General features: G+C 38.1%; 1 protein-coding gene across 2 annotated transcripts in view; it reads left to right on the forward strand.

Annotated features, from left to right (window-relative positions):
• Window positions 1-217: 217 nt before the first annotated feature.
• BLNK (B cell linker) overlaps window positions 218-15,195 on the forward strand; it is a 100,433-nt gene continuing 85,455 nt past the window's right edge. For both annotated transcript variants that reach the window (XM_027672083.1, XM_027672084.1), the window contains exons 1-2: window positions 218-265; window positions 8,893-8,955. In XM_027672083.1, coding sequence (XP_027527884.1) covers window positions 233-265; window positions 8,893-8,955 — 96 coding nt within the window. In that variant the 5' untranslated portion in view covers window positions 218-232. The remainder of the gene's footprint in view (window positions 266-8,892; window positions 8,956-15,195) is intronic.

Consider the following 15,195-nt stretch of genomic DNA (forward strand, 5'->3'; position numbering starts at 1 on the left):
TTATCAAACTTCTAGACAGCTGTAAGCAAAACTTCATTTTCCAACATTCCTTGTAGACTTACTCAGACTCAGAATATTTCAGCTTTTTTACTTTAAGAATGTTTTTCTCCCACCCACTATGAATGCCAAGCCTGTCAATCACACTAACAACAACAAAATACATATGGGATAGTTTAAGGAGGAAGAGCAGACATGAGAAACTGCTTCTTTAACTTACTTGGAAACAACTCCAATGCGTGCCTGGGAGAAGAAAAATGAGTATGCGGTAAGTCATGTTACTTTCGTTATTTTTATATAAAACAGGAAAAAACAAACAGTGACAATAGTTCATATTTTATAGAGAGTAAGATTTCATTGAGCTATTTTGCTCAAGTATATGTTCCTGAGAGCAGTATTCTAGTGTTACATACAGTAAAACAAATTGTTTGCAGCAAATATGGGTTTTTGCAAAGCAGAACTTGACTTTGAAAGTTTGGAACTAAGTTTAACACATTTAGTTCTTATGTCCATGAAAATTTATGAATCAAAATTAAAAATTACTTATATTTAGTAAGAAATGCCAGTGGTATGATCTAGGAACCTGTTTTTATACTGCTTTTTAACTATCTCTATGAAATCACAAATTGAGAACCCACTTCACAAAAAGCCTGTAAAAACTTGTCTGTTACCTGGCTCGCACATTTCAGACTCTAGGAAACAAACTTATTGAAATATACACTGTAATGATGTGATAACTCTGCTTTACATACAGGTTATATATGAGAATTAAATTCTGTTTAGAGGTCAAATTACCTGGTGTATAAAATGCACACATGAAGAGACCCATGAAATTTGGTAGTTCTGAAGTATTGGATGTCTTTTTTGATTAGGAAAAAAAAAACTTAATATGGAAAATCATATTGCTACCTCCTTTGGAGGAGAGAAATTTTAAAGAGTACAGATTAAAAGTGTTAGTGTCTCCAGTAAGATACAAGTTTGAAATAACAGATTACACGCTGCACGTGTACCCAAACACATTTTTAAGTCTGCCAGTGTCCATGCCAGATCAAGAGGCTCCAGGGAATATTTGGTAGTAAGTGAACTTGACCTGCCCAAGGCTAGTGCTGTTTCACACTGAAGTATCTACAATTTGCTTCAAAGCTTTATATAAGCACCTGTATGTTTGGAAAGAAACAGTATCTGTAGCCTCTCTTTGTCTGGGGGACTCTGGAAGCCTCAGTATTCTGTTCAAGGATTCCCCCTCCACAGTCCTCACAGCCAACATGTGTTCAAGTGCATGTATTTATTTGAATTGCCATGAAAGGGGATACACTACATAGAGTAACTAGAAGTATTTGGGTACTAAGTAGAATTGGTAACCTAAGATGGGGTTCTCCAGCCAGCAATTCTTGAAATAATCCCCTTGAGGGTAGTTAAAAGCAAGTGGAAGCACATGATAATATTCTCCATTTCTGTTGCACACACTTGAAGAAAGAAAACTACAGTATTGATCAAGCCAAAGACAATATCATCATCAAGAGACAAGGTGCAGGATCCCACATGAGCATCCCCATGTCCCTGTTTTGTTGTTGTTGTTTTTCTCTTTTTACTATTGTCATCATGTTTAGTCAGATTAAAACACAAATGGAAAAATATTTCTTGCAAGCTACAGTCCCTTTGGTTCAACCACCTATGCTACAGCCCCTTTGGAAATAGAAAAATGAATACAACCTTCCCAAATAGATCTCCATCTCAGTGGAGAGAGGTGAACTGCATAAACACTGGTTTCTTGAGAATACTCTCCCAAGAATCTAGAATACAAATTAAATTGATGTCATCATAGGCAATGACAGAAGAATTAGCCAGAAGATAGTGTTGGGAGAGAGCAGTCAGAGAGAAACCAGGTGCAAGAAGGAGGCCTGGGCAGGGCACTATGGGTGAACTGGCAGGGCAGAGCCTCAGCTCACACTGCGGACTACCAGGCAGTGTAGGAACACGACAGCGGAGGGCAGCAGGCAGCCAGGAGCAGCTCCTCACATGTCAGGATTTCTGGAAACGCTCATGGGCTCATAGGCAATGTAAGAAGAGGGGCAGGTAAGGCTGGCAGCATGCACTGAATTGCAAAATTCTTAAAGCACTATTTTTGATTTGCCTTTGAGACATTCTGAACTAGAACTGGCTTACACCTACTCAGTAACCAAACAGCCTGTACTGCATAAATAACAGCATTGCTGTGCTTCACGCTATTCATGTTTCACACCTGATGGCATCTGTTATTTTGTTGTTTCCCATAAGCAGCCATTAAACCTGTAAACTCACACATCTCCCACTCGGCTGCTTCCCACCTCCCCACACAACAACTGACAAAATCACTCCTGCATGCAAACTAGACAAGCAAAATTTCTTAAGGAATACATGCACCTCTCTTCTGGTCCTGCACACAGTGGGAAGACAGTATTGATGCCTACTGTCGTCCAGGGAGATGGTGTGCTCCCCTTGGAAAAACTCACAGCCAACACTATGAAATATTAAACACTACAAAACACTATGAAATTCAACATAATTTTTTAATAATATACCAGCCAGGCACCTGGAGATTATACTGAGGAGGCCAAATTTGAGCTGCAAGGGCTTCTATCTCATTTCTGAAACTCCAGGAATTGAGTTTTGCCAGATTCACTGTTCTGCAAAATCACAAGATAGCAAAAAGAGTATTCACTGTCAACAACTGATCTGTCAGTCACTCTAACAGTAAAAATACATTCAGAGAAATCTGAAGGACAGCAGACGAGACATTTCAACTTATCTGAAATCCATTTTAATCATTGAACATATGCCCCAAATCCATTTTGCACTGGGAAATAAAACAGGAAGAGTAATTGGAAAGCAGAATATAACATTCCTTGGTCTCTGGCCTTTTATGGAAGCTTTCATATTTGTCTTGTTGTGGTGACTCAGAATTGCTGAGCAAAATAATCTGGGTTTGTTTCAACAGCTGCAGCTGCATCTTGGCAATTTTATTGCCCATTTTACAGAGCAATGGCTCTCAAACATTTCCCCCCTTATATTAGAATACGAACCCTGAGCCATTCTCCAATTTAAAAAAATCATGTCCTGTTTTCTCCAACTGGAAGTGTATTCTGTGTTTGTATGAGAGGTGAAAAGGAAGAGAAGGACTGAGTGGGGCAGGAATGCAGCTCAGAAGAGATGTCTGGACAGGGGTAGAAAAGGACCAGAAGTTCCCATCCTGAGCCTTGATGGCACTGCTCCCTTGACTCCACCCGAGCCTCAACCTCCACTAAAAACAGCTGTCTTACTCCTCCTGCAACCCAGGAGAAATGCCTGGCTGTGTCTGCCCAGTTTGTTGATCCTCCTTGAACAGCAGTCATGGCTCCAAATTTGGGAATCATGGGTGTAACATATAGGCATGCAGCGTAAGAAGAAGCCACACTCAGACCAGTAAGTCCTCAAATTCAAAATAGCTGGAGAGTGGGATAAGATTGTGGAAGTCTTATATGCTTGCCCTCTTTCTATACAGTTTCCTAGGCAGCTCACTTCTGACCACAGTCAGAAAAGAAGATGCTGGGCTGGGTGAGCTTATGGTTTGACTCAGTACAAGCATTTTTGAAAAGGTAATGTAGCACTAGAATGAATTGATTGACAATTTGTTCTTTAGAATAATGACAAGGTGGAGGGAACAAAAACAAACCCAAGAAAACCCCAAAAACTTTAGATCATACATCATTTTAGAATAACTTAGTGATTTATCTAAGTCCAAATGTATGATGTCGAAACTTGACAAAAAATGAGATTGTCATATCATATAATCTGGAAGTGAAAGTTCTGCAATTGAGCTACTTTTTTCTATCTAAACACCACAGCACAATATGTCAAAACCCACAAGCAAGTCAAATGCAATCTGAAGGCAGAACCAAGCAGCTGAGTCAAGGAGTTCAAGGTAAGCAACTGACAGCTATCACTAATTCTTTTTGTAATAGATATGAAAAATAGTTTCCATATTTAAACCTGTAAGATGCTGGTGACTCAGATGTTTTATATACTGATTTCAGCAAAACTTAACTGATTTCAGTGATGACAGATACGTGCATATGTTGATATAATAACTTATAGTTTCCTTATACTGGAGTTACTCACACAAGAACATTGGTACTTCCTAAATCACTCTTTATGGGTGTTCACTTTAAGTGAGCAAACAGGAAAAAAGTTGCAAAACGGACTTCCTCCTAGGATTTCTACATCAGTTCAGTAAAAACCAATAAAGCAACAGTTCAGTGTTACTCATATAGATTAAGTCTTTCTCCCTGGATAGAAACATGGCCACAAAACTACCATCTCAAGACGAATTTCAGAACTGGACAACTTTCAAGTTGCAGATCTCCTAAGACAGGTACTGAATGTATATGTAACACTTTAGACAGCTCAGTCTACATTCAGCTAGTAGAAACTCTTACTGGATTGACCTTTGAAAACCAGAAATATTATCCTAAATCTAGCACAAATATTCACTAGTATTGAAAATAGATTAGTCACCAATTGTCACCCCCAAGAACTTATTAATATTACTTGAGTTTTTTGGTACTTTCCTGTTTCCTATAGAAATCTAATTCATGGTAGAAGCTGCTAGCTAAGATCTCCTACATGACAAATCATACAAAAAAATGTTTGTTCACAGGGATATTTCTTATAAGAGAAAGGTATTTCATGCCTAAATTTATTTCCTGATGGGAAGAAATAACCATTTCACAGAAAATAGGTCTAGGTTTTATATTTGAATATCACTTGAAAATTTACAGTCTTTCAATAAGAATTTACTGTTAATCTTTTCTTCTCAATGCATATATACCCACAGTAGTTGCTAGATGTTGCTTAAGTTTAAGGTACTTGAGCTTTTTTTGGTTTTTGAATCATTCCTTTATTGGCTTGTACATTACTTAGCTCTACAGTGCCCTTTCTGGTATATGTAAAATAACCTGAATTGCACAAAGTATTCCAAGCTCATTTTTAGACATCTTTCACTACTTTAATAATCTCCTCACAGAGATATATAAAATATATCCTCCATGATATCGCCTTTTTTTGATATCATATTTTTCCTTACAACTTACTGAATACTATGAAAAGTTTTAGACTTCTACCTTTAACTGATAAAGTCCATTCACTGCAGTTGCAAATACAGTCTCACTTTACATTCTTTTTGTTTTTAGGCAAGTTTCTCTCTGTAATTTTTTATGTAAGATTTTTTTGTCTTGTGTTTATCCTAATTCTAACTGTAGAAGCACCAATCTTTTGCAGTACCTTCTTTACACTAAAAGTGAGAATTTATTGTTATTAAGGTTTCTCATCCTTTTCTATTGAAGGAGCATACAATTTTTGTCAAAGAAAATAATAGTGCCATGAAGTCTTTCCACAAGAGTTCCATTTGCAGCCATGCAAAAAGTAGCCATGCAAAGTTTGAGATGTTCATTTTGTATTATTTTTCCATTTTGCCTGTGTGCTCAGTCCTGTACAATTAAAGAAAAAAACCAACACAACAAAACTAAAAACAAATTCCTAATGGAGATATATCACAGGTGGAACATTGTCCCCACATTGAGAAAGCTAACCTGTTCTGTGGAATTAATTCATACCATAATGATAACATATCAGCTAACCAGTGAACTTATTACTTGGAGCAGCTACTCAGAGGATTAATTAGCTGAAAGCCTTTCAGCTGAAAGGAAATCAGACTAATTTATAGAAGTTATAATGGTTTTAAAGTTCTGCAATTCTACAGCAGAATACAAGACAAAGTTTATAACAATTGTTCAACAACTCAGAGGCTTTCAGGGAAATTCCAGGCACACCATAACTCCTGGCTTCATACTTGTTAAGAGAGAATCTTCCAACTTCATAAAAAGCTGTTAATGCCTATGCTTACACTCTCATCACTGATTAAAGCAGCTAAATAATCCAATTACTGTAGGATAACCCACATTATGGGGACCCCTGGTGGCCTAGTGGTTAGCATGCAGGACTCTCACTGCTGCGACCCCGGTTCGAATCCCCGGTCCCCCGGGCAGATGGAGCCCGTTAGCCCTGTAAGGCCATCCATCTATGAGAAGGTCACTCTAAACAAACCTACGTCCTGAGGACCTCACTGCCATTGTCCAAGCTTGCTTGGCCCCGGCAGATGAACCTTAGGATTAAAGGGTGGGCTCAGTTCAGCGCAAGCTGTGTCTCACCTAAAAAATCCATTGCGCAGGCTGGAAAGGTAAAAAGACCTTTCCCCAAAATCTTCGTTCGCGAAGACTGGCCATTATATATATATATATATATATTAACCCACATTAAGTGCTTGGCCGTTCTACACTGGAAGCAGCAGCCATTTGCTTGCAGCCACCGTGAACAGAGCTGTCAGCTCCCACTGCCAGCACTCCAGAGAGCCTCAGCACCACATGCTACCATCATGTCTGTAGTCAGACAACACACTGGAGGCTGTGCTGGATCTCCCCACCCTGAGACGGGCAGTACATATGCAAGAAGCCTAAAATAAGGTTAAGGTTACAGAAACAAGCACTGAAATGTGCCGGAACTGGGATTATCTCTATAACCTGAATTTCTCACCTTTGAATTTCTCACCCACAATAGCCTCTAATTGCTTCTTCACATATTACCTTTTCCATTCACAAACACCTGCCTTTGGTAGTGCAAAAAAACCAGTAGGTTTATGCACTACTCTTGGTCGTTACAGAAATTGTAAGGTGCACAAGGCCAGGGTTTGGTGAAAAAGAGAAAATGAATACATAGTAATGTAGTAATGTTGATTTAATTCTACCTTGAAATACCAGATTCTGTCACTGCCCCAGCTCAATATTTTTACCTGAAGACATGCAAGTCACTCAGAAAAAACATGATATTGCCCAAGGGCTTGACCTGTGGCAGTGAGAGGTAAGAGTTGCAACCACATTGGCAGCTCCTCTCAGAAGCAAAAATACTGAATATACAAATATACCTGTATATTTCATAGATCTAAACAGTTGTAGTTAGGCATCCAAAAACACTGGATGCTGTACAAGGTTTTTTTCTTCAGGCACCTCAACATCCCTTACTAATGGAGTTTTCATCTCACAGGGTGGTCTCAGAGAAAGCAGTTATTAGCCTTTCTGAAGCACTTGGACAATAAAGAGTGCTGTAGAACAGCTCAAATAAAAAAAAAAATCATTCTGAGTTCAGAGAAAGCTTTGAATAGTTCACTACAGGTATGCAAGATAGCAGACAAGCACTGAACAGAACATAATATATCAAACAGCAGTTCAGGAAAGTAACATCAGCTTTTATGTGCTGTGACTGAGGCTGGGTTCTCTAGAAGAGGTATACTGATGCTGCTGCCATAATATATATGTAAAATGGGTATATACGTATGTACAGTGCAATTTTAGCATTTTTTTTACTTTGAAAGTCTTAATTATATAGATATCCGTGTGTCATAAGTACAGAAATTAACTAGCCATTCTGCAAAGTGTTTCCAGTCTCATAAAAGGCATTTTGTATAAAACAAATAACTCGACTACTAAATAATAAGTAACCATATTGATTTTTCTTTTGGATGTACTTCCCTGGTATCTTGTATCTATGCTATAATTGCAACAACTCTGTGATATTCCAAGTTGTGTTCAGGGTTTGCCTACTTGGCCTCCATTCGCCATGTAGTCTAGTCGTCTCCTCAATACTGATCTTAACGTTTTTGTAAGGAAAGTTAATGTATTTGTAACAAAATGAAAAATTCCATAGTCATCACAAAACACCAGTAGCAAAACATCCATTTGTCTCATGAGCTAGCCACGTAAAGGGAACAAATTTTCCCTTACACAAAAGTTAGATGCTTGATTAATAGCATAAGGCAAGGCTCAAAAGCAGCTCGTCAGAGCTAGTAACTACAAACAGATGGGCAAAAGCTGAGAGCAGAAAGCGTGCATAGCTTTGATTCTTTCTCTCTGCACCAAAATCAGTGAAACTGATGGCAAATTAAGACAATTCACAACCACTCATTGGTCCAACACCCACAGCAACCCTCTCGGTTGAATTGTGATCTATTCTGTATTGCAATCAAGCAGCACTCTCCCAATCATAGTATAAAAAAATTATAAACTCAGTCATGTCAGCTAGTGGGCCAAAAACCAGTCTGAATGTATGTCTGAACCTGAAATTTCCATATCAAAAAGTAGATAAACACACTTTGAATGTTTAAGCGTGATCAGTTTTAAGTGGTCTAGAAATAAAGAATTATCCTGGAAAAGCCACATAAATATGAGAAGAGTTTATTTTCACTAATATTTCTCTGTTACTGTTGGAGTTGGTCATTACTGCTACAAACATTTACCTGAATTCAGAATGCCCATCATCATGGTAAGTGCAAGACACACTTAGTCCAAATATCTGGTGCTGAAGCCAAGCAGCCACCAGTGCATACAAAGGTTGTTAAACAGGCCTATGGGATGATGACATGGCTACATGAACTTTTGCTTCAAAATACCTTTTAACCTGTGTCTAATCCTGGCCTCCTCTTATCCTATAGCAGTTGAAGTTCCACAGTGTATTTCTGCTGGGATCCTTGCTCCATTTATATTACATTTGCTGCTTCATAATTTCATCTCATCTACTCCATTCACTGTTTTATCAGCCCTTATCTCCTGTAATCTTTCTTCCTAAGAAAGAGATAGTACCCTGTCTTATCTCTCATGCAAAAGTCACTGCCAAAGCATTAGTTATTCTGTCCAATATTCTTCTTCTAAATATCCTTGTCAACTAGTATAACTATTTCCACAACCCTGAGTATTTGAGTATGGAAATATTAATTAGTTTGTTTACAAATGGCAAGTTTCATACTATTGTAATATCTTATTCTCACCTCAGTTTGGAATGCCTGAATCTGCTGTGGTTGTAGAAAAACTACGTGTGAATGGATCTCATTTCTTGGTAAGCAAATATTCTGTAAGAGCTATCATTAAACCATATCTCAACATGAGGATTGTATTCCTTACAGTGCCAGGAAATAGTCTGAAATTTTCCTTCTGTATATACACTTCATCAGTTGCTCTGGTTTTGATTTTTGGTGGATTGGTTTACACTTCTGACTCAAGTAATGCCCCTACACAAAAGAAATCCCAGCCAGCCCTTCCCCTGCTCCAGAGAAAGGGCAGATATGTAGTATCAGCCACTAGCACACAGGTGTGTGAGGGAAACGTTTCATGAAATACGACTTGGAGGAGGCTGGCAGCTTTTTTAACAATATACATGTTTTAAAGCCATTGTTTATATAAAAGCTTTTTCATAAAACTTGCATGATTAAGAACATTTACCAGAATTCTACATAAATTTTACAATAAAAGTTTAGAGATATTGGAAAAAATGTCTGAAAAAATCAGGTAACTTTCTTGATCTATGTAGAATTTTTTGCATAACAGTGTGTTTAATTGATTGCAATTCATTAGAAGACACGAATAGAATAACTCCTTGAACTGCAGCAATTCCACTACCACTAATTCCAGTTACTGAAGTAAAAGTTCCTTAAGATCTATTTTAAAGGTAAAATTGTTGTTATGGTATATTTATGCAATGCAGAGATACTATGTTTGCTTGGCAAATCATTGCTCAACAAAGTTGTTTCTTGGGTGCATGAGGAGTTTTACCTGCTGTTTATGCTAACAAGGGCTTCAGTCCTGCAGAGGGATTCATTAGACCAGAGATGCATGCATGGCCACAGTAAAATTGGGTTTTACTAACAATTCATACTAGCACAGTAGGGTTGACAAAGCTGTAAAATACAGATTGATTCCTGCCCCATTCATCCATTCTAAACTGAGTCACTAAAGGTGCTGTAGTCTCCATTGCTGGATGAGAGGCACCTAAGGGTGGCTGTGTTGTCTTCTTGTGCCTGCTGCAAATAAAGCTGTACAGCAGCAGTGGACAAGGATCTGAGAAGTAATTTCAGATGTTACTGGTAACCTATTCAAAACACAAGTGAAAAAAGCAAGGAGAACAATGGATGATCTTTGGTGACAGTCCGCAATACCAAAAGCAGTATGATTAAAAGTGAAAGCATTTGCTAGTATGTTCTCCAAACTATGTAGGTTCTTCAACATGTCTTTAAAGATTATTTTGCACTGCAGAAAACATGACATTATGCATGTGATACAATGAGCAACATCCATTTTTTATGTCATTATAGAGAAAATAAGACAGGTCTCACACACTGTCAGAAACCTTACTACAAATTTCACTGAATTGTTCAGTAGCATTGTCAACATGATAAATCTGTACGCTTGAAACAGAATTATTTATGACAATACTAAAAAAAATTATTCAAGAACCTATATTTTGCTATCATTAATAGCATTATTTGAGTAACTCTAAGATACTGTTCTATGTACAAGCTAATATGTATGCTAACTTGTAACTGAAATCAACTGCCAAAGTTTCTATTCCAAGCTCCTAGCCAAATACACAAGAAATCTATATTATGCTAGGAATTAAATGTTCCTTCTCTGTTACAAGTTGTGGTTTAGAAATCACACGCTTAGTAGATCCACCTTAACATATGATGGAGTAACCAGATGGCTAAGGTACACATTTCCACTCAGAAAATCTGAGTTTCTGTCTCCGTCACTTACCGTGTGATTCCTTAACTGGATTTACTGGTTTGTGTAGAGGTGTCCAGAACTCCAAAATTCAAAAAATCCTCATGCTGTTATTTTGTTGATTTATTGCCTTTTGCAAGTACCCGAGGTTTGGCACTTCAGTTTATCATTCAGTTATAAGATTTCCTTCTACTGCTGTCTGCAAAGTCTAAACAGAAGCTCAATATCACCTTCAGACATTGAGCTCAGAGTCCCTAGAGAAAAGTTGGCTATCTATTGCTAGACAGCAGTGAACAAAAAAAAAAAAACCAAAAAAACCAAAACCAAAAACCCATAAAACAAAACACTCGAGCAAGCCTGATGCCATCTACGAAATAGGAGTGGCAAGTTTACCTTCACATATTAATAATTTTTAAAAAGCAAATACACTATCTGCACGTGCATAGAGACACCGTGAACACATGTAGATCTCTTGACACACGTGCAGTGTTTCTATATGTCTACCCAATGCTAGATTCATATTTAGATAAAGATCTGTTTTGCTATAGGACCTGTTAGGAGTCAGCGGACAGAAAATTCCTTCTAGTCTGATAAAGAAGAAAGCAACTCTGTGGTATCTGCCATAAGAACACAGTGAACTTTCCCCTACCACACATTCAGAGAGGCACAAGTTACTGTTTTACCTTTCCACAGGCTGAAAAGCTGTCTTCCATCATGGGTGTTGCTGCAGAAGGCACACCAGAGTGCCTCTAAAGGCTGGCAGGACATCCCAAGGGGAGACATCCTGACACCTACCAGCAGCTCTTCACAATTCTCAGACAAACTCTTCTCACTGTAAAACTCCTGCCCCAAACCTCCACTATGGAAATAACACATGAAGCATATGCAGCACAGGTATTTTGTACCAGTCAGATATGTCAAAATCCAGAGGCAGTGCCCTTTGGGGCAGGTGGCATGCTGGCCCACTGGTGCACAGCACTGGAAGGAACCCTTCCTGGAAAGAAACACGTGCAGCCTGTGTGCTGCACTTTAACCATGGGATATAAACACCTACTAGATGTGCCTCTGCTTCCCGTGTGGCTTCAGCAAGGACACTCATCTTTTTAATCTTTCCAAAGAGGAATGTTGTCAAATGTTTGGGAAATGCTGCAGAAAGAATTATTCTTAAAGCCTACCACTGAACTAATGAAAAACTTCTTAAGGGGCCATCCTGCATATGTCCTTTGCGTAAAATGCAAACGACATTGTATTTGAAAGTGAATCAGATGAACTTATCAATACTAAGGTCTTTTTGAAGTTTAGAGTGTTCGAAGTCAAGTCATGCAGACATTATAGCCACAAAATCTGTGATAAGTTAGCCACAACATCTTAAATTGATTTGACTGCTTTCAGAATAGAAATAATCAACATTTATATGGTCATTTCTTTGAATATTTCTTGTCTTTGAGTGGCTAAAAGACAATCACTTTTATGGTAATATTATATTCTGTTTTATAAACATAGTGAGTATCAGACTGAACTTTTATAGGAAACTAAATTACATGCATTTTATAAAAATTTAGAAGTAATAGCTCTTCCTTTACACTTCTGTAGAATCTAAAAACACAGAAGGGTGGTATATTAGATCTGAATTGTACCATGCAGTTTCATTTTTCATCAATAGTACCACACTTGTGATAGTTACTCAATATGCAGATCACATCTGAGTGATGCTAATCTAGTCCTAATGTGCAAATCAGCATTTAGCCACAGCTGCATTGCACAGAGTATATTATATTCTCTCTTGATTTTTAATGTCTGAACTTGCTACACTGTACTCCTGCTTTTCAGTTCCCTATAAGAGTAGGTTGCTTGTTTGATGTTTTTTTCAAATCCTGTTTTGAATTCCCAGTGACAGATTAAAAAAGATACAAAAAAAATAGTGAAGTCTTACTTGAACTTTAGAACTGAAAAAAGGTAGACTTTCTCATTGGATTTGTATATAGAAATTTACTAAAAGAAACCTCAAACATAGCAAAATGGTCAGACATTGCTTCTAAACAGCTTTCATGTATTTCTCCTCTTTCTTGCTACTTCAAAACGCATTTTGAATTGCATGGCTGGAATAGGAATGCCTTGGAGAAAACCAGACCCATGTTCTTCACCAATACTCTGCCGGGGATTTTTGAATAACATTTAGAGAACAGAACTTGTGTCTTCCTGTGGGAGATTCCTGACTCCCTGTCAGGGCAAAACACTGCCAGAGCTTGCCAAGTTCAACTCACTGAGCCTGTCGTTTGACATCCATTTTTGTCAGCATTGCTACTGAGAAAAAGCAACTATTGTCCCACTTGGATGCTCATTTCCATCCCTGCAAGGCAGAAGCAGCAGACAGGAAAGGACAGATACCACATCTGCTTTCTCCAGTGACCACAGCAACCACACACACCACACCTAGAGTTCTTCTGCTGCTATTTGAAAGCTGCAGAGTCCCCACACCACCTTCCCCAGTTTCAGCTGAAAGTTTTTCCCAATGCTGAGAGTGGTAATTTCACAGCACAGGGTCAGGGAGTAGGTGGAAGGACAGATTAAAATTAGTTTGGGCTGCCTGTTAGGAAAAAAGCTAACCAACATCAAGTTCTTTTCAACTTGATCTGACATCCACCCCTGTACACTTAGTTTTACAAATAAAATTCAGACCATCAATGCCTTGAGTTTCCAGAGGACAGAAGAAGGGAATCTTTTCTAGGTCTTACATAAACAACAGAAATTAGAGACTTACTAAGTACATCTTTATAACTTCATTCTTCTGGGAAGAAGACAAAAAACTCCTGCAGTGTTTTCCCTGGGTATCAAGTAAGCATAGAAAGCTTGCATACAGGGAAGGTCAGAGAAATATGGTGCAAGTTGCAGGTACTGCTAAGTCCTACTCTTAGGTTGACTGTTGATAGCTTAATGCCACAAGTTCATAGCGAGGCTTTAATAGTATACTGCTTATCTCAGAAAGCCATAAAATAAGCTTTTTACAATCCACAAAACCTTAATATTACTGTTTTGAGGTATGTTGTGGTATGATATGTTGTGTGAGTGGAAGTCATGTAGGCATTATTTGTCCTGCCTTTGGCAAGCACGCAAGGTCACCATAGCAAAAAACTAACAATTGTTCACCACAGAAAAGCGATGTTACAAAAATACACATTTTCAGTTGCAAAATATGACTAGGCCATGTAGCTGTATTTAATTGCATTCTTACACAATTTCTGTTCCTCTGACATCGCTTTCTCCTATTCACATTTATCTACCATTTGACACACATACCCTCACCTTTCCCCAATGCACTTTGTAAGGGCTGAGCCCTTCTTTGCCCCCTCCCCTTTACATCTCCTTGCCTTAGGTGCCTTCCAACATTTAGTGCTTTGTTTCTGTTCTTCTTTTAGCCAGGCTCTTCCTTCCCTTTGCTCCTTAATTAGGTTCTATTGGTCATGGACAGAAACTGCTTCTGCTGATATTTCTCATGGATTCACAGTCCTACAGTCCTTATTTCCATTCTTCTCAGATGTAGAGGTTTCCTGTCAAAGGCAGCAGAGGTGGCCTCAGATATGAAAAATACTTTTTCAGAAACATCTAAATTTTCAGGTATTTCTACAAGCTCTTTCCAAATGAAGAGCCTGGATAATGGTAGGAGCTGTGCACCTTAAGAGCTTGATCTCTTTTATGCAAAGACAAGTGATCTCGGCACCTACCCCTATAGCAAGTGCTTCACAGACTTCGAAAACACGGTTAAAATAAAGCTGTTTAAAATGAAAGTTTTTCAGGGCAGGTGGAAACCAAAAATAGTTTCTCCTCCAGGGAGATGGATGCAAAGCATTAAAACAGAAGGCAGAAAATGTAACAGAGCTGAGAAGTGCAAGCTTTGCCCCCGAGCAGTTCTTGCAGAGCGATGCAGTGAGGGGCTGAGGAAAGGGACAGGTAATAACAGCTTCCTAAGTGGCCCTGAACATTATCAGCTGCCAAGTACAAAAGGCTTTGGTTCTGTTTCTAACCAAAGAGGAAACTGTTTCTGAAAGCAGAATTACAGTTACTCAATAGTCATTTCAAGAAGAGGAAAATGATAAGAACATACCTTAGAAAGGAGGCAAATGTTATTTAGCATATAAAGTAACAAGAAGCAAATAGTGACCTTAAAGAGACCAGGGCTAAAAGGGAGATATTTTACAGCTTAGCACCTCTGCTGCTTATCAATCATCTTCAATTAAGTAGTAAGGTACAACGGCATTACATATTCATGTATCATCAACAAAGCATAAGGCAACTGTAAAGTAAAAGCAAAATTTGCATATTTATACTTATTCTTCAAAAAAATCCACAAAAGATAAATATGAAGATAGGTTACTGAATGTAGATATAATTTTTGAAATCTAGGGCACCATTATCTGGTGCACAAAAACACAAATTATTTTAGCTATTAATTTATTAGTTAAAAATACATAAATATTATAAAGAAAACACTCAGAAGAAATTATTAGACTAAGATACCACGTCAAACACCATTATCACCAGATTACCGTAAATGTTAGCTTGGAAACTGAATTTTTATCCA

The sequence above is a fragment of the Neopelma chrysocephalum genome, unplaced genomic scaffold, assembly GCF_003984885.1.
Source record: "Neopelma chrysocephalum unplaced genomic scaffold, ASM398488v2 Primary Assembly neopelma1_97390, whole genome shotgun sequence".
NCBI lineage: Eukaryota > Metazoa > Chordata > Aves > Passeriformes > Pipridae > Neopelma > Neopelma chrysocephalum.